We start from the raw sequence: 20,944 nt of genomic DNA on the forward strand, positions 1-20,944 counted from the left end.
CTATTAATGCCATTTTTGACTATAACCCACCACCACCTCCAACAAACACATCCCGCCCTTGTACAGTTGTACTTGGTGATATTTTTCAGTTATTTTTTGTTTTTATTTATTTGTTTTTTTTTTGAATGTTCTTAATCCTTTTTTAATATTATTTTATATTAAAAAAAAGAAGAGGAAGTGAGAAACGATCAGTGGTGGTAATAGAAAACATTAAACATGTAAAATAATCAAAAAAGTATTTTATTTAAAAGGAAAGGGAAAAGCCCCGTAGAAATGGAACAGGAGTGGCTTTTGATCTCCGTTTCAACTATTTTCGTTCGCCGTCCTCTGCGGAATCCAGTGCGGGTGTTGACGGCGACGCGCACTACCGCCATCGTCATCGCTACAAAGACCTCCTCCTGCCGCCGCTTTCGATCGCTGAGAAGCTAATCGTAGTCGTCGTTTCTCGTTGCGCATCCTCAATTGAATGGAGGTACTACGCCGATTGCGTCTCTTTTGTTTGTTGCGCTTATGTTTTGATTCTGCGCCAGTGTTTTTTTTTCATCTCGCTGGATGTGTTGCAAGAAGATTTGCGTGATCCATGCGGACGATCGTTTTTTTTTTTTTTTTTGCTGTTTTTGATCTTGCGATTTGCGTTCACTGGAATACGATCGATTTCTCGTTCTCGCATCGAGAGAAAAAAAATCCAGTGCGGGTGTTGTCGGCGACGCGCACCACCGCCATCGCCACGACGACTTTCTCCTGCCGCCGCTTTCGATCTCTGAGAAGCTCTTCGTTGTAGTCGTTTATCTTTAAGCATCCTCAACCGAATGGAGGTACTTCGCCGATTGCTTCTCCCTTGTTTGTTGCGCTTAGGTTTTGATTCTGCGCTAGTTTTTTTTTTTTTTTTTTTTTTTTTTAAATCTAGTTGGATGTGCTTCGAGAAGATTTGCGTGATCCATGCAGACGATCGGCTTTTTACTGTTTTTGATCTTGTGATTTGCGTTCACTGGAATATGAGCGATTTTTTGTTCTCGCATCATCGAGAGAAAAAGAAATCAAGAATAATTGGAGAAAATTCTGTTTATTTGGTGGTTGATTGAGTTGCAATATTGTAATGGGGGCATATTGGATTCAGGATCCTCCTCTCCCATTCCCCCCTCCAGGTGCGTTTAGGGCTTAGATGATTTGGTGTTAGAATAGGAGAGTAGCAGTCACTAGGAAGGATTGTTCGCGTGCTTCTTTTGATTTCATATTTGTGCCTGTTTAGCATTTCAATTGATTCAAGGAAACAAATTTTGATAGTACAACAACAACTAAGCTTTATCCCACTAGATGAGGTCTGCTATATGGATCCTCAGGGCAAGGTTGAGTTGGCTAGTGCGGAGCAGAGTTGTTACTATAAGGCAAGAGTTCGAATCTTGGCACTGGCCAATTACAGCTGCTTGATTTACCTCCTCACAGATGATCGTGGGGCTTGTTAAGACCCTTGGCGGCCGACTAGAGGAGGGGGGGGGGGGGGGGGGAATAGCCCTTGCACAAATAAAAACAAAAATACCTTTCTCGGACAACTAACTTAATTAAAGAACACTTGCATAAGAAATGATAAAGAAATAAAAAAGACAGAGGCATATAAGTTTTTACTTGGTTATAACCGGGGAGGTTGTTAATCCAAGGAAGTAGAGCGCACTAATATCTCCTTCAGGCGGAGAAGCCTCTTTACAACAATGATCGCATAAAAAGATGAAGCTAAACGAAAACTAGAAGCGTATAAGTGTTGTTTTTCAAGATGCTTGTTGTTTTTTAGCTTCTTGGACCAAGGCTATGTTTATAGCCTTGGTCGGGGCGCCTGGAAGGGTTCCAGGCGTCTGAAGTGCGATAAAAACTTATCCCCGATGCAACGGTCAAAGACCACGTTGAAATGGCTAAAACTTGGGTTCCGGGTGCCCTGAAGGGGGAAGTCAACATTTTGTTGACTTTATCTCCGGGCCTCCAACTTCGGCTCCGTTTGCTTCGGTCTGGGTTTTTCCGCTCGCTTGGGTGATTTAGGCCATCCGGAATAGGACTCACTCAAAACCAACTTCCGGCCTTCTCAAGCAACCTTCCGCTTCGGCTTCTCGTCCCTTGAAATAGACGCGCACCTCCTTCTCCTCCGCCCGCGTACTCTTCCGTAGCACCTCGTCCCTCAGATGCATCGAGCCCGTCGGTTCTCTTCCATGCCATCCTTCTCGCTAGCTGTGCCTTTTGCTTGACTCCCTGTGCTCCTAAGTTCCTGCATACTTAGACATAAGGTTAAACACAACAGGACCTAACTTAACTTGTTTGATCACATCAAAACAACCTTGGGGTACCAACAATCTCTCCCTTTTTGATGTGAGCAACCTAAGTTAAGTTAGGGTAAACTAACATAAAGTAAAAGCAATAAATTTGCAATTAAAGTGCAAAAAAATAAAAAGGTTAAACTATCTCCCTAGACTTAATCTTCCCTTCTCCCCCTTTGATCATATAAAAAATGGGGTACCAAAAAAAATCTAAGGGTTAATTTTTTTTTAAAAAAATAGGAAAGTTTTTAGTTAAAAAAAATTGATTTTCAACATTTTGAAGAACTTATCAAATTTTTTGAAAAACTTTGAAACTTTTGGAAATTATTTTGATAGCACTTAAAATAATTTTAGAAAAATTTTCTATGTAAAAATTTTTTTTGATATCACATAAAAAATATCAATAATTTTCTAAGTTAGACAAATTTGCAAAAACTAATTTTGTAGAAATAATTTTTTAAAAAAATTTAAGTCTTTTTTTTTTTAAAAAAATTCTAAGTTAAAAAGAAAAAAAAAATTGAGTAACTATGTAAAACATTATTTAATTATAATTAAATGCTTTATCATTTAGTCAATTAAATATTTTATTTCATTAATCGGTTTTCAACCTGTGGCAAGGTTCTAGGCCTTCTTGGTTATTGAAGCAACAACCACTTTTTAGACAAAGTCTCTTAACAAAATTCAAACATTTAATTTTCTCGCTGAAAACTCTAAGCCTAATTAAAATTCAAGTTAGACAAGATTTTGGAACCCAATATAGGTCCAGTTGGGATTAATTAAGAATTTTTTAGGAACATATTTCTTTGAAATTTTTCTAATTTGTCCCTTATGAAATCTAAGATGCCAGCTTAGTCTATTATAATTTTGAGTTCTAACATTCAAGCATGCATGATTTTTCCAGTTCTTTATTTCATTTTGTAAATTGTCATTTTCTAATTTTATTTTATCAAATTCTTCTAATGGACAAGATTTTGCCAGAATTAATTTTAACTCTTTAATTTCTTTTTCTAGCTTGCAACAATTCTTTGATAAATATTTTATAAACTTAAAAGACTTATCAGGAGGAAGAGATCGTACCTGACTTACCTTGTCGATCCCGTTATTCGTAGCTCCCCTTGAAGTGCTGCTTTCTTCCGATGTTGCTCCCCTTTCATCGATGCTCTCGATGCTCATTTCGGACGAGCTTGCTTCGTTTTCGTCGTCTTGATAGCTTGCCATTAACGTGAGTCCGGAAAGCCTCAATCTCTGATTCGGACAACGTTTCGTCCCACTTCGCTTTCAGGTTTTTGTGCTTGTTCGTTTGGACGGGCTTCTTGTTTTTGCCTTTGTCCTTGTTCTTCAATTTAGAGCAGTTGTCTTTAACATGTCCTTCTTCATTGCAGCGGTAGTATCTGATTTTTCTTCTCTTTCTACCTTGCAGATGATTAGATTTTCTAGATTTAAACAACTTTTTAAATTGATTTACCAGCATCGCCGTTTCCTCATTATCAAAAGAAGATTCTGACTTTTGTTCATCCATCTTTGCCTTGAAGGCAATATTGTGCTTTGGTTCCTTCTTTAAATTTGCACATCTCGATTTATGGACTTCAAACGTTGAAAATAACTTTTCTAAGGTAACAGATTCTAAGTCCTTTAAGATATAGTAGACATCTACTAATGATGCCCATTTCGTATTTCTAGGGAAAACATTTAAAGCGTACCTTAGCGAACTCGGTTGCTTACCTTTTCTTCGAGATTCGAAAGTCCGGTGATGAGTACCTTAATCCTAAAGTGAAGGTGTGCAATGGATTCGTCTTCTTCAAATCGAACGTTGGTGAGCTGGTTGCGAAGTAAGTCTCGTCTCGCGAGCTTGGCTTCGGACGCCCTTCGTGTAGCTCAAGAACTTCTCCCAAAGCTCCTTTGCTGAGTTGTAGGCGCTGATCCGGTTGACTTCTTGTGGCGGTAGGAAGCTCAACAGATGGAACTCTGCTTTGCCATTTACCACGTAGTCGGTCTGCTCCTTTTTCGTCCACTGGTATTCTTCCTTACTTTCGGGTGCTACAAAACCGAACTTCATTATTAAAAGCAATTCAAAATCGGTTTTAAAGAATATCTGCATTCTTTTTTTCCAACTCGCGAACTCCCCCTTGAACTTCGGTGGGTATATACTCGGTCTAGCCATCGATTAGGTGCTTCGATCGGCAGTTAGTCCTCCCGAAGCATCTTGGCTTTGATACCACTTGGTAGGACCCTTGGCGATCGGCTAGAGGAGGGGTGAATAACCCCTGCACAAATAAAAACAAAAATACCTTTCTCGAACAACTAACTTAATTAAAGAACACTGGCATAAGAAATGATAAAAAAATCAAAAAGATAGAGTCATATAAGTTTTTACTTGGTTACAATTGGGGAGGTTGTTAATCCAAGGAAGTAGAGCACACTAATATCTCTTTCAGGCGGAGAAGCCTCTTTACAGCAATGATCGCACAAAAAGATGAAGCTAAATGAAAACTAGAAGCGTACAAGTGTTGTTTTTCAAGATGCTTGTTTTTTAACTTCTTGGACCAAGGTTGTATTTATAGCCTTGGTCGGGGCGCTTGGAAGGGTTCCAGGCGCTTGGAGTGGGATAAAAACTTATCCCCAACGCAACGGTCTAAGATCACATTGAAAATGGCTAAAACTTGGGTTCCAGGCGCCCTGGACTGCTTCGGGCGCTCGGAATCGTTCCGGGCACCCCGAAGGGGGTTTTGTTGACTTTCTCTCCGGGCCTCCAGCTTCGGCTCCGCTTGTTTCGGTCCGGATTTTTTTCGCTCGCTAGGGTGATTTCGACCATCTGAAATAGGGTTCATCTGAACCCAACTTCCGGTCTTCTCGAGCAACCTTCCACTCCGGCTTCTTGTCCCTCGGAAACGCCGCGCGCCTCCTTCTCGTCCGCTCGCGTACTCTTTCGCAGCACCTCGTCTCTCAGGCGCACCGAGCCCGCCGGTTCTCTCCCGTGTCGTCCTTCTCGCTAGCCGCGTCTTTTGCTCGACTCCTTGTGGTCCTAAGTTTCTGCACACTTAGACATAAGGTTAGATACAAGGTTAAACACAACAGGACTTAACTTGTTTGATCACATCAAAATAACATTGGGGTACCAATAGGGTCGATCGTGTGGGGTCGCTGGGGTGGCATAATAGGGAAATGATATTCTCTAATTAATTGGACGTCGTGTCATAATAGGGAAAACGTCACATCACCGTTTCTCCATGTATCATAAAGTCACGTCGCCTATATCTTGTATCTGTATAATCATACTACCCCACGTGCCCTGACACTCCACACGCTATCCCACGTGCTGCGTTAATCCTGGTGTTGACACAAGCCCATAAGATATAGAATTAATTGGCTCAAAGGGCTTGACCTGCTAAGTAAAGGAGGACTAAGTTTAGTTGATGGGGTCGTATGGAGCTGAGCAAGGTATAGAGTCGACGGGGTTGAATGGAGCTAAATAGGATGATGGGTCGGCGGGGTCGATTAGAGCTGAACAGGGCGTTGAGTTGGCGAAGCCGAATGGAGGAATTGGGGAGTTGAGTTGACTGAGTGGAGCGTCGTGTTGTCGGGGGAGCTGAATCCCTGGAGTTGGGCAGACCAACTAAAGTAATCTGGGAGTTGAGTTGGCTGATCGGAACGGGTTGTTGGGGGAGCAAAATCCCTGGAGCCGAGCGGACCAACCGGAGGAATCGAGGAGTTGAGCTATTGAGCGGAGTTAGGGGAGCTGAGTCCTCGGAGTTTATCCGAACCGAATGACCACCCTTCTAGTCTTGGATAGTCCGATTGGGGCAATCAGATTGATCCATTCGGACGTTGACTTCTATCTCAGCAGGACTATTGACTTTCTTAGTACACATGGAAGCCTCCGATACTCCTCGTATCACAAGTCTTCCCTCGAGTCTAGTCGAATAAGGCCCGACTGACTAGACTGAAACATGATTTGATCTGCCCGTCAACTTGCTCTCTAGGGCTGACGTGGTCAAAGAACGTTTCCGTTATACCAGTACTTGTCTTGGAAATCCGCGAGCCAAGTGCCATAAATGTTGGTGATATACGTGAAAGCACATCCGGATCATGATTAGTCCATCCCATCAATCATCAATGTAGACTCGTCCAAGGTTGCCACATGGCGACACCATGCCGTCAACTCGAGGAGACTGTTGAGATTTCATGGATTCAGGGGTTTGATTAGACAACTCCGCCCATGACGACCGGTCATCACCGATCCCAAGCCCAGATAAAGGAGGAGGGTTGCGTTAGGTTGTCAGCCAACGTCAAAATTATTACAAATATTCAATGAATGGATCCATTAAACTATTGTGCTAATGCTACGTTGTTTCCCGGAAGGAACGCGTTGCAGGGTCCGACTGTAATGTCTCGGCAAGGACCGCTACATCTCCAGAACTCAGGTGTAGTGCTAAATATGTAAGAGTTCGCGTTACAGGGTCCGACTGTAACGTCTGGACCGCTACATTTCCATGAGAACTTGGGTGTAGTGTTAAATAGGCAAGAGTTCTCACTCTTAAGGTTGAATAAGAACAAATATGATAGGAAAACTAATAATATAAGATTTGGAACATGGAACATAAGAACTCTCACTGACAAATCAATGGAAGTAGTAGATATGATAATTAGGAGAAGAATTAGTATTTTGTGTGGACAGACGAGAAGACAAAGATGATAGAGAACTCGGGTTTTAAGTTATGGTACACTGGAAAGAGTAAAGTAAGAAATGGAGTGAGTATTATTGTAGATAGTTTCATAAAGGATGAAGTTGTAGGAGTAGTTAGAAAAGGGGATAGAATTATAACTCTTAAGATAATAGTGGCGAAAGAAACTATGAACATAATTAGCGTATATGTACCACAGATAGGATTAGATGAAGCTACCAAATCAAGGTTTTGGGAGGACTTAGATAAAATATTATAAAATATTTCACCAAATGAAATGATTTTAATAGGAGGTGATCTAAATGGGCATGTTAGAGTGAAAAATGAGGAATATGAGAGAGTACATGTGAGTTATGAGTTTGAAACGAGGAATGAGGAAGGGAAAACTATATTAGATTTTGTGATAACATATGACCTTATATTAGCTAATACGTTTTTTAAGAAAAGAGAAGAACACTTAGTTACATTCAAAAGTGAGAATAATAAATCGCAAATTGACTTTCTTATGGTTAGGAAGAAGGATAGAAAGATTTGTAAAGATTGCAAAGTCATCCTTGGAAAAAGCTTAACTACCCAACATAGGGTAGTAGTGTTGGATATATGCCTCAAACATAGTATTAATAGAAAACAAATATATACGATTCCTAAAATTAAGTGGTGGAAGTTAAAAGATAGGAAACAAAATATATTTAAGGAGAAGGTAGAAGTATAAGCATTAGGTGAAATATACGATGACCCAAATACAATATGAGATAAGATGATATTAAAGTTGAAAATAATAGCTAAGAGTGTACTCGGTGAGTCAAAGGGACATGCACCACTAAGTAAAGAATCTTGGTGGTGGAATGAGAAAGTACAAGAGAAAGTGAAGGAAAAACGAATAGCTTATGAGGAATTATATATTTGTAAGAACGAGGAAAACTTAAAAAAATATACAATAGCTAAGAAAGAAGCTAAGAAAGTAGTGAGTGAAGCAAAAAATGAAACTTTTGAACGATTATATCAAAAATTGGATACAAAAGAAGGGGAAAGAGACATTTATAGAATAGCTAAAGTGATAGAGAGGAAAACAAGAGATCTTAACCAAATAAAATGTATTTATGATGAATATAATAGGATATTAGTAGATGATGGAGAAATAAAAGAAGCGGTGGAAGAGATATTTTTATCAACTTTTTAATGAAGGTTTAGGTGACCAACTTAACTTAGGTAATTTAAGTAGGTCAAATGAGCATAGAAATTTTAATATTTATTGTAGAATTCAAACTTCAGAAGTAAAACAAACTTTAAATGAGATACACAATAGAAAAGTCGTTGGATCAGATGATATTCCGATAGAGGTATGAAAGTGCTTAGGGAAACAAGGTATTGAATGACTTACAAAATTATTTAACATGATATTGAAAATGAAAAAAATGCCTGATCAATGGAGGATAGGTACTCTAGTTCCCTTATATAAGAACAAGAGAGACGTACAAAATTGTGCAAACTATAGGGGTATTAAACTAATGAGTCATACTATGAAACTTTGGGAAAAAGTAATAGAAAAAAGATTAAGGAGACCACAGTGACAATAAAAGCTATACATCTTCTTAGACAATTAATTGAAAAATATCGGGAGCAAAAACAAGATCTACACATGGTATTCATTGACTTAGAAAAAACTTATGATAGAGTCCCAAGAGAAATTATATGGAGAATTTTAGAAAAGAGAGGTGTTAGCGTAACATATATTGAACTAATTAAGGATATGTATGAGGATGTAACGACCAGAGTAAAGACTTCAGGCGGAGTAACTGAATCATTTCCAATAAAGATAGGGTTACATCAAGGATCAACTCTAAGTACCTATCTTTTTACACTAATTATGGACGAACTCACTGCGCACATTCAAGACACAGTACCGTGGTGTATATTGTTTGCAGATGATATTATTTTGGTAGATGAAACACGTGAAGGAGTAAATGCTAAATTAGAATCTTCGAGGAAAACACTAGAAGGGAAAGATTTTAAGCTTAGTAGATTAAAGACAGAATATATGGAATTTAAGTTTAGCAATATTAGAAGTAATGAAACAATTGTTAAGATAGGAGAGGACGAGTTACCCGGAACCGAGAGATTTAAATATTTAGGATCATTTTTGCAAAACGATGGAGGGATTGAGAGAGATATTTTACATAGAATACAAGCAGGATGGGTGAAATGGAGGGGAGCGTCGAGTGTTTTATATGACCGTAAAATACCTCTTAAACTTAAAGGTAAGTTCTATAAAACCGCAGTTAGACCTGTTATGTTATATGGAGTTGAATGTTGGGTTATGACTTGAGCACATGAGCAGAAGATGAGAGTTGCAGAGATGAGGATGTTAAGGTGGATGTGTGGATATACGAGGATGGACAAAATAAGAAATGAGAGCATTAGAAAGAAAGTCGGAGTTGCATCTATTGAGGAAAAACTCCAAGAGACACGTTTAAGATGATACAGACATATACTTAGACGACCAATAAAAACTTCAGTTAGGCGATGTGAAACTATGATAAACATGCATATCAAACGAGGAAGAGGAAGACCAAAAAAAGACTTGGTTAGCAACAATAAAACAAGATAAAATTTATTTAAATATAGATGATGATATAATAGGAGATAGAGCTCAATGGCGTAAAAGGATTCACACAGCCGACTCCACCTAGTGGGAAAAGGCTTGGTTGTTGTTGTTGTTGGGGGTTTGATCAGACGACTGGAGATCGATCTTGTCTTTTTAATTCCTAGATCCGACGGTTGTGGCCGAGCGAGCAAAGATATATTAGGTCAAAAAAGGGTGACGCCGCTGATATCGCTACTTTCATCTTCTTCGCCTTCGAGCTCTTCGCATCCAACACCTCAACTATTGACCTTCTAACCTTAGGATTGGACAAACTCTTAGCAAACCTTCCCATTGGTTGATGAATCACCCGCCACTCTTTGGTATACATCTATTGAGTCGGACTTCAATGGTGGTGACTTAGACCAAATGTGGATGTTGTATGAGATTCCAACCTACCACCGCATCATAATTCCGAGTGCTGAGGACTATCCCCATCCGCCCACCACCTGATTTCATTACTTGTTTCCGAGGTCACATGGTGAACGAGTTCTGATTCCCCATCCCGACCACCTTTTTTAACATCTCTTGCTACTTTCGCATACCGTTGTTCCAGCTAGGCCCAAACTCTTTCCGACTGCTTTGTGGGGGTGACCATAATTTTTCGCTTATACCGAATCCCTTTGGCCCCCCGAGTCTTCCATCATTTCTTTTATCCGAAGAAAATGGAAGATAGAGTATTCTATTTTACTGCTAGGTCCGGGTGCAACTTCCTGAAAAAATTGCCCACGTCCTATAAGGGGTGGAAATCCCAGTTCTTCTTTATCAAACAACTCACTGTAATTCGAACTGCCCAAACCTCGGCCACTAAAGAATTTCAAGCTAGAGGCCACCTACTTGGAGTAATACAAAAGCTGACCAATCTCGAGTTTGATAGCAAGTCGTTGTTTGAGGAGGGGCTGCTTTTTCGATTCAGGCTGAGCGCGATTGCTGCTTAGCTCAAATTTTCTTTTGGTAAGGATTTCCCTATTTCCGTTTTGTGATTTCTAACTGAAAGTTTCTTTCCTAGTGTAGTTCAGACCATATTGAAGGCTACTCTTAACCAACTCCTGAAGTTGTTTGAGCCCGAGCTAGAGGTGGACCGATTGAAGTGTATGATCGGATCTCAAGTGGCAGATGCGTGTCTAATACAGTCTGACCAAGATAAGGCGAAGGCTGAGATGAAGTCCCTCTAAGATCGGTTGAAGTGTATGATCGCCTCTTCGAGGACACTTCTAGAAAAGGGATACTTCAGAGTCTTTCACTTTAGCCATGACAGACCTCGAAGGGGATATTGAGGCGACATTTCTCTTGTTGAAGGCTCAAGTGACTACTCATGGATGTTCCATCGGGAGTTGGGATTGGAGCTTGAGAGGTCGTAGGGGCCTCCAATGGAGAATTTGGGGTATTTCAGCTGAGGCCACAGGAATCTTCGAAGGTGAAGGATTTGGCATTTGGTGCTTGTGCAACGCTTCTTGCACTTTGGTTGAAGACTTCTTGCGTCATGGTGATAATCCATCTTAACATCTCAGTTCAAGACTAGTGTTCCCACATACTGCCAAATTGTTCTTGCTCAAGATTGCCGACAGATGAGTCATCGGTGAGCTGTCTTGGATATTGACCAGGTCGTCGAACACCAAGGAGGGTTGATCTCCAGAAGAGGTAGCGAAGTCGGAAAGAGAGAGGAGGAGAAAAAGAGTGTTAGAATAGAGGTAGGGGTTGCCCCGACTTGTCAACTCTGACGCTCAAGTCAGTCTTCGACGGGGGAGAAATGGAGAAGATGAATAGTAAATGGAGAGCATGTATGTGTGTGCGTAAGCGTATCTTTGCTCGCAGGAGCGGACTCCTTTTATAACATTGTTGAAATGATATTATCTCCTCATTAATTGGACGTCATGTCACAAAAGGAAAAACGTCACATCGCCGTATATCCATGTGTCGTATGGTCACATCGCCCTATCTCGTATTTGTATAATCATACAACCCCACGTGCCTTGACACCCCACGAGTTATCCCACGTGCTGCGTTAATCTTGGTGTTGACATAAGCCCATAATATATATAATTAATTGGGCAAAGAGTCTGACCCTCTAAGTAAAGGAGGACTGAGTCAAGTCAGTGGGGCCGCATGGAGCTGAACAGGGCGTTGAGTTGGTGGGGCCGAATGGAGGAATCAGTGATTTGAGTGAGTTGTCGGAGGAGCTAAACCCTTGGAATCATATGGACCGACTGCAGGAATCGGGTAGTTGAATTGAAGGAGCGGAGCAGGTTATGGGGAGCTTAGCCCCTGAAGTCGAGCGGACTACGGAGGAATCATGGAGTTGAGCTAATTGAGCAGAACATGTTGTTGAGGGAGTTGAACCCCTGAGGTTTATCCGAACCGAATGACCATCCTTCTCGTCTTGGATAACCCGACTAGGGGCGATCAGATTGACCCATCCCGACTTTGACCTCTATCTCAGCGGGACTATTGACCTTCTTGGCACACGTGGAAGCCTCTGATACTCCCCGTATCAATTACAAAACCAGATATTTGAAACAACATGTTTTACTTTGTGTAAATCGAGTGTACTTGTGTTCAATAGATGAAGTATAACGGGCCACCAGGAACACATGTCATGGCCTCTGCAATTCAATCATATAAGTTGGTTTCCTTTGCAAGGCCATTGGATTTATTCTGATATCTGAGGCGCATTCTGCAATAAATGGTTCAAGTGGAAGGTTCTGCCCCTTTTCTTTTTCTTTCAATAACCTGGGAGAAAGAATAAGTAGATAGATTGATAAAAGAAATCATGCAGAATAAAAGAAGAAATTTAAACTAACCATCAAGTTTAATTCTCAAGACCAAATTAATAGTTAACTCACTCATCTAAGCTTATAAACCATCTTTATTTCTCTACAGTCGTCCACCATGTTGACTAAATTAGGTGCCTCACCTAATGCTTGATGTCTCCGTCAAGTCTCAGATCAACTCAGCTATAATCAAGCTAACCAGTGCCATGTGAAGCCTAATGGTGTTTTTTTTTCCCATCATACAGATAGCCCTTTCCAACACTTCACCATATCTAGGATTACGTCCATTGGGCATCAAGTGTCAATACTCAGATATGAGTGCTGGCCCATGAATTTTTAAGCTCAAGGTCTAAAGTGATCTAATCTAAGTTAATAATGGCTCACTCGTCTAAATTTATAAATTCTCTTTATTAGTTCACAATCCTTCACGTATGACTAACCTAGGGCACCACAGCAGCAATGGCAAAACTAGATGAATCATTTTCTTTTGGCTATCCTGTTTAGATTTTTTTTTTTGATTTTTTTGCTTTCTGTTTTTGTAATTATAGTAAACTAGCAATTGTAGTTCTACTCAGAAAAGGATGTGGAGAGTATCCAAATTCCACAAAAAGTGCTAAGTTTCTATACCATAAACTTAACTTTCTAGATTAATTCTACTTGTAGGTCCACACTAGTTACATAGTTAATATAAAAAAATAATAATAATAATTTAGTAAGATGCTCTAAGAAATTAAACTCATGTCCTATCCCTTCAAGCACAAGATTTGAGAATCTATCTATCGATAATTTATTACTATTATAGAAGTGAAATTCTTTTCTTATTAGAATGGGTTGCAAATTGTTATAAACTGAATTCTTAGACTAGCTTTATCTTTACAAAATAATAAATAAATAAAATAAGTGCAACTCTAGAACTGCATATAGTATCTCCTTCTGTCATTCTATTGATCATCTGCTTGATAGGCACTTAATCTCATGTTTGCTATCTTGTCTATATCAATGTAATGTTAATTCCTTTGTGGGAAAACATTCACTTGTCACATGTTTACCGCCTACATTGTGTTCTTTTAGCTTCTAATAAGCCCTTAAATCTTGAGTTCCTATCAATAGTATAATTTAGTCTTGTATGTTGATTTAATATTAGCCGTGCAATTTTCTAGTAATTATCACCTTATGATATTCTGTCGTATGACAGCGACTTTGGACCAGTGAATCAGTTGGCAGAAACAAAGAGCTGGTAGATCGTTTGCAGCTGTATGGAATTGTCAAGTCAAAAAAAGTGAAAGAAGTAATGGAGACAATTGACAGGGGCCTTTTTGTACCTCCTGACAGTACACCATATGTTGATTCTCCTATGCCAATAGGATATAATGCAACTATTTCTGCACCTCATATGCATGCAGCTTGTCTAGAGCTGTTGGCAGATCATCTTCAGCCAGGGATGAGCGCTTTGGATGTTGGTTCAGGTTCCTTTTCTATACACATTCTGATTTATAGTCTTTTCCCCATTCTTTCCCTTTCTAGTTTCTTTTTTCTTATACACTTGTTCTCTATATGTTCATGTGGTACGATCCATTATACCTTATGGATTGGGGGCGCTATTAGGACACGACACCTATGAATAATTATTGCATTACAAACGAGGATGCTATGGATGTATGGAGTTATTAGAAAGCATAAAATAGAAAAATATTAATATTTAGGTGTAGCTTCAAAATCCAAAAATAAGAGAAAATAAGTTGAGATGTATATATATAGTTAGAAGAATTAAATTTCATTATTAGAGTGGAAAGTATAAAAGATAGAGGAAGACTAAAGAAAGTATTAAGTTAATGGAATAAAAATAGTTTAATTAATTTAAATATTATTAGCAATATAACCTCTCAAACACTTCAATGGAGATAAGATTAATTTAGCCACCTCTAAATAGTTGGATCAAACATGGCTTGATGGTGATGATTATATCTATGTGTTCTATAAGAGAGCATCTCTATCATAATAAATAACCAAATTAGCTCCACAAAATATCGAAGTTCCATAATCAGTATATAATTACTCCAACGAGGGACATGGAAAAGAGAGTATAAGTTTGCCCCTTGCTCAAAGGCCGCCACACAGTAGCTATCGATGTGAGGGTTGTAGACATCACAACAAGACTTTAATCTAATCGCTATGGATATAATCAATGGAAGAAGAAGAAACAGTCAATCTATGAGAAGGAATACAAAATTGACATACCACAACACACGTCAAAGAAATCAATAAGCAGAGAAGGTTGTTTAATTTTAGGAAGATTCTAGAAGACTATTCGCCAAAGCAAGTGAATGTCAAGCCAGTGATGCCTTCCCCACTGTAAGTCTTAGCTGATGTAAACCCTACATGTTATTTTAGTCTTCTAATCTCTGTCATGTACTTTTTATATGTGTAGTTCATCACTCTGATATATAAAAGATGAATGATTGTACTATAATCTTATGATTGTAGCCTAACTAGCATAAAGCAATTACATTAAGTTTTAGAAGATATGCTCCAGTTTAACCATCAAATATTGATCCTGTTAGTAATATCTTCCTTGATATCACCTAGTAGATTCAACATATCTAAAACTCTTGCTGCAATTTCATCACCCAGTAATTCATTCAATTTTAATGTTACTTTGGTTTGAAACCTTTAGTTTTTAAAGTTTCACTTCACTTGGTTTTAAGCTCATTTTATCAAAAGCTTTTATCATTTAGCACACTTATGTCTGCCATTGTTATACACAAAATATTTATCAATTAGTTCTTTACACTAAAATAGGAAAAGTGAGGACTTAATGAGCTTTGATGTAACCATAGAAAATAATTTATTACATTCGTAGTAACTTTACCACTAGTAACTATAGCAAATATGTCCTCTGTTACTTTAATTACTAGGTATTCTCTGAGCTGAATATGAACTCAAGAGGCATAAATATTTCTAAAAATTGATTTTCTAATAATGATTTATGTTTTTGCACAGCATATATACATATAGCAATGAAAAGTGTCTCTGTTCTTAGAATCTGCTAGAGAGCTTATCTAGAAAACAAGTCATTTTTACTTCCTGTCTAGAGAATATAAAAAGTCATTCAAAGGATTGACTTATTGAAATTACATTACTTTCTAATGCTCCCTCTTAATTTGTAATTTTCATAACCTTGTTGAACTGATCTGATGTCTTTGTATACTCCAAATAGATCTTATTCATCATGTCACAAATGTAATTGTGTTGCAACTAAATGTGCATTGATCTTCCATGAAAAATAGGATTCTTGGTCATGAAAATTGCAGCTTTGTTATCACAATAAATGACTATAGGTTCTGATATTATTTGCTGAAATCTGAGAGAATGTTTACAACTTCATCAACAAATTCATTTGCTACAATAAACTGTGTTCAGCAAGAATTTTACTTCTTTGAACACGAAGAAATGGCATTTGATCCCAAGCAAAAAACATATGCTGAAGTACTCTTCATCTCATCTAAAAACTTCCAACCCAATCACTATCTGTAAAGCTAACTGCCTTCTTCCTTCACATATTTGATTCCAAGCTTCTTAGATCCTTACATAACATAGGATACCCTTAGCTGCTCCAAAATGGAGCTTGCTTGGTTCATTCATAAATTTTGGAAATCAAAGTGAGAAAATGCACAATGTCAGGCCTTGTATTTATAAGATAAATCAAAGCGAGAAAATGCACAATGTCAGGATTTTAGATTAGACTTTTTGCACCATCATCTTGTTGAAGTTTCTCATTCAAAGCCATTGGAGTTGAAGTTGCTTTATAACTTTGTTATATACTTCTCTTGAGAGATAAAAATCTCCACTTTCGATTGCTTTCCCTGAATTCTAAAAAAATACTTCATCAAGCCTAGATTTGTCACCTGGTACTCTTTCACCATTGTTTTCTTGAACTCTTCAACCAATTTAGCATCCGTTCCAACATATATTAAATCATCTGCATAGATGCATGCCATCAAGAAATCTTCTCCATCTTTCTTCACCTAAAATGATGTCTCAGATGGATTTTCACAAATTCATTTTGATGGAAATAAGCATCAATTTTGCTATCTATGCTCCAGGAGCCTGCTTTAGTACCTAGCGAACCTTATGATATCAATACATTTTTCCTTCTTCTCCCTTTACTTCAGAACCTTTAGGTTTCTTGACATAAACATCTTTTAACTCTCCATTAAGAAAAAATCGCATCAAGTTGGGAAACTTGCAACTCCAATAGTGCTGCTAGAATAAGAACAGTGCTGATGGTTTTCTTACAAACAACAAGAGAAACAGTCTCATTAAAATCCATTCATGAGTAGCCCTTTAGCCACTAATCTAGCCTTGTATTTTTGTATGCTACCATCTTAATTGTATTTGGTCTTATGAACCCACTTCAAACTAATTGCATCTTTTTCTTTCAGATCCATTAGTTGCCATGTCTAGTTCTAAACGCTTCTCATTTCTTCATCCATAGCTTTTCTCTATACATCTTAGCTTCTTCAAAAGATGTGGTTCATAAAAGGGTAGCCCTGGGTCCTGGAACAGGCTATTGTATGCAGCCTTACATGGTTTGCAAGAGGTTGTTTTTCAGACTCGAACTCATGACCTTCAGGTCATACGGCAATAACTTTATAGTGGTGCCAAGGCTCCCCTTCAAAAGATGTGGTTCATAAGAAAAGAAATTACCATTACAAATTGTTAAATATCAAATAAGAATGATAGGGTGTCCTGTTGGATGGGTTCCTGAATTTGAATCTAAATTGTCATTTCGAATATGTGTTCCAGCTTCTTTATTTGAGCTTGCTTGTACTTATGTTGTATGCTTCCCTGGTTCAAAAATCTTCAGTTGCTGAGTACCATGAGTAATTTATTTATTTTTCCGCTTTTATATTGCACCTTCACCAAAATCACCTCTCTTGGAAGTAGCAACTGATTAGTCTTTTGATTAAAAAGACACTTTGGATTCATCAGTATAGCAAATAAAAAGATGTTGTCACCCTTCTCACAAAATTTCTCGTTGTTTTATAAAGAAATAAGTGCATATGCAATACACTTGATAACTTTAATTGAACATACAACTAGTTTTCTGTCGTGCAGTGCTTTAAAAGGGGTCTTGTGTCACCCAAAGGGCTGGATACCTTGTGCTAGCTTAAAAAAAAATAATAAATGAAAAAGGGATCTTGTCACAAACAATATTTGGAGGGGAGAACAGTTTAGGATATGCACAACACTATTGAAAACTCAGGCCAGACCAGAAGCCATTCCTTCAATTTTTCTATTCTTTCTTTTGCCACACCATTTGGTTAAGGTGTATGCCTAATTGTGAGCTATTGTTTAAGTCTTGATCTTTGCAATAGTTCAAGAATGGCTTGTAAGTTAACTCTCCTCTTTGATCACTTCTGAAAGTTTTCATTTGACAGCCACATTGCCTTGCATCAAGTGCTTTAAAATGCAAGAACATAGTGAAGGCATATGATTTTTTTTATTAAGAATATAAAAAAATCATTATGGTATAATCACCAAGAAACAAAAGAAATCATCATTCTAAGCTGTTTTGGGAAATGGAAGACAATGCATCTTGCCATATGCAACCTTCACAAATTTCTTTTCTTAAGTGGCCATATCTCAAATGCCAAAGATGAGATTCTTCTACAACTTTACTTGTATAGGAACTCCATTACACATGCTTTATAAAGTCATGAGCAAATCTGTCTTCGCTTCATCGCTCCCCTTTAGCTGTCTTGTTAATTAAGTAACATCTATACTTGATCTTCAACCTATATTTGTTTTCAGAAATCTATATATTATCTTTATATTGTTCTCTCAATCACTTTTTCAAAGCTTCACGGTGCCTTATCAATCTAATGCCTCTACATTAAGAACAAGCTTGCATTTCACTTTTATTCTTATAAGTTTGTCCTAGAAGATTTTTTCCGTCTAATCATGGGTACTACAAATTCTTAGTTTATGAACTTTTAATAAATAATTTAATTAGTCAAATTAGGATATCATCAGTATCTCAACTTTTATCTGCCTTCATTCTTGAAGCTTTCATTAACTCATTTTATCTAATATCACAAAAAAAAATGATGATTCTTAAACCTTAGATAATTTTCAATAGGTACTCTTGAACCATGCAAATGGTGTGTAAGATTCCCCTGCGTCCATATTTTTTTGATTCTTTCGAGTCATAAACTAATCATTTCTCTTTTGTATATTGCTATATGAAATGGATGTCATTTGCTGGATAAGTTCTAATCCATTTAAGGATGCCATTTAGCATATTGGTTAGGCCATTAGCATATTGCTTGGAAAGTACTATCATTGCCAGGATACCCAGATACCATTTTTTCTAACAAATGCTGGTCCATTCCGTCTGTGATTTAAGCCAAGTTCTATTTGTTTATTGTAGCAAGCTATACAATTTCTCTTCTTTTTGATCTTTTTCAGGGACTGGCTATTTAACAGCTTGCTTTGCAATGATGGTTGGACCAGAAGGTCATGCTGTAGGCGTTGAACACATACCTGAACTAGTTGATTTTTCAACCAACAACATCAGAAGCAGTGCAGCTTCATCATTTTTAAATGAAGGTTCCTTGTCTTTGCATGTTGCTGGTAAGTTCATGTGAACTCGTTGAATGTGTTTGCATGTTACTGAAGGAAAAAGTTATTTCCTTCTACAAACCCATCTATAACTTGTTTTTCCTCTTAATGCATTGTTAATTTCTTTCAACACAATAAGCAATGATATGTTAGACCTTATACTACAAACCGTAGATTAAAACTCTGTTCAAGCCTGATTGGTTTCCTCAAACAAGCATCTCTCAACATGGTACTAAATGCAGCTTCACTGATTCCTGTTCAGCTTTCTTGAAATATGAACTAATTGGTAGTATCTTCATCACTTTCCTCTATACAACCAGCAATCAGATAGACATATTAAGGATGTAACACCGAAAATAGTGGCATGGATTTAGAAAGATGATTATCAATTAAAGGAATGGATGACATAGCAACCTATGGTCTTGCTGGCCTGGGTGTGTTGATGTTACAGGACATTCTGATAAATAGCAAACTAAACATGATGGAAGAATCGTGCAGTGTCATTTTAGATGATCATTGACTAGAAATGTATAAGATGATCCCACCTAGTCCACCATTTAGTGAATATACACTGATGCATGACAAGGTCAATTGAACCAATAGGGTCGGTCTTACTAAAATGTTATGTGTACAAGCTTGAAGTGCCAGAAAAAAGAAACAGTATGATAGTTGTGCAGCGGCTTCTACACACGGATTAGTACGTTGCTTTTGCCTACCTAACATCTTCATTAAAGAAACTACATTAGACAATCAGGTGAAATAATCCAATTGATACCATCTTAGTGTGGATTTACAGTTTGCAAGATTGTCCAGACCCATCTTGGCCTATTTATAATCAATTCACTGATGCATTCCAGATGGGAGACTTGGGTGGCCACAACTGGCACCCTATGATGCCATTCATGTTGGCGCCGCTGCCCCTGAAATTCCTCAGCCTCTTATCGACCAGCTGAAGCCAGGCGGCCGGCTGGTGATCCCAGTAGGAACAGTTTTCCAGGATCTGCAAGTCGTCGACAAGAACTTGGATGGCTCGGTCAATGTCAGAACTGAAACATCGGTTCGCTACGTTCCTCTAACCAGTAAAGCAGCTCAGTTGCATAACAACTAACTCCTTTGCGGTCAGCAAAGAAATGTTTGCGTCCTGATGATGACTAGCTAACACATTATCTCGTTAGCCTGTCAAAGTTATTAAAATCGTCTGGAGCATGCACTTATCCAAATTTATTGTGTGCAATATATGCTCCCTGCGCATTTGGAGATTCAAATGGTTCCAGTATGTGTTTTCCCTGTAGATAGGGAATGAATGGTATGCTTATGTTGATTTGGAAAAACCTCGAACCGCTGTATAAGTTTTAATCTTGATGCAAACTCTGTTCATCATTGTAATGTAGCAACGGAAGAAAGCAATCTTGATTTAAAATCGGCTTTGAGACTGCGATGGAGCTTCCCCATCTCTTGGGACACTTCTTCTGCACATGCTCAACTTGAGCACCAAGGTGCAGTTGGCAGTTAAGATTTTGTTTTATGAATATGTTTTTATTTATTTTAATGTTAAAAAAATCTGAGTTCATTTTTTTTTTTATGAATTCTATCATTTGATAAAAAATTTTATATTAAGAGCTAATCATATAATATACATATATTTAAGTTGATTTTATTTAATAAATTATTCAATCTTTTTTTAATTAATTCGTTTGCAAATTATTTATTATTAATTTTATTCACCAATATTATATATATTACTTATTAAATTAAACATTAAATTTGCCTTACGGAGTCACGGTCAAAGCCGATCTGTCAAATATTAAGCCAGTTTCGGTCTAAGCTTTGATTAATTTTTTTTATTAATCAATTTTTTTTTTGAAAGTTTAAACGCACGTGTAAAATGGAAATATGTTTCTTATTGCAATTTTCTTCTCAGCTGCC

General features: G+C 37.8%; 1 protein-coding gene across 1 annotated transcript; it reads left to right on the forward strand.

The window, feature by feature from the left end:
* The first annotated feature begins 258 nt into the window (after positions 1-258).
* Positions 259-20,549, forward strand: LOC122047545 (protein-L-isoaspartate O-methyltransferase-like). Its single transcript, XM_042608901.1, has 4 exons — positions 259-472; positions 13,590-13,860; positions 18,866-19,030; positions 19,876-20,549. Exons 1-4 carry the CDS (start codon positions 467-469, stop codon positions 20,124-20,126), a joined length of 693 nt encoding a protein of 230 aa, XP_042464835.1. The 5' UTR covers positions 259-466; the 3' UTR covers positions 20,127-20,549.
* The last annotated feature ends 395 nt before the right edge of the window (positions 20,550-20,944 follow it).

The sequence above is a fragment of the Zingiber officinale genome, chromosome 2B (genome assembly GCF_018446385.1).
Source record: "Zingiber officinale cultivar Zhangliang chromosome 2B, Zo_v1.1, whole genome shotgun sequence".
NCBI lineage: Eukaryota > Viridiplantae > Streptophyta > Magnoliopsida > Zingiberales > Zingiberaceae > Zingiber > Zingiber officinale.

Excerpts from the sequence above, each read along its gene's own strand:
- LOC122047545 (XM_042608901.1), top strand. Across the intron at positions 13,861-18,865 it reads CGCTTTGGATGTTGGTTCAG|GGACTGGCTATTTAACAGCT; the intron begins GTTCCTTTTCTA and ends GATCTTTTTCAG. Across the intron at positions 19,031-19,875 it reads CTTGTCTTTGCATGTTGCTG|ATGGGAGACTTGGGTGGCCA; the intron begins GTAAGTTCATGT and ends GATGCATTCCAG.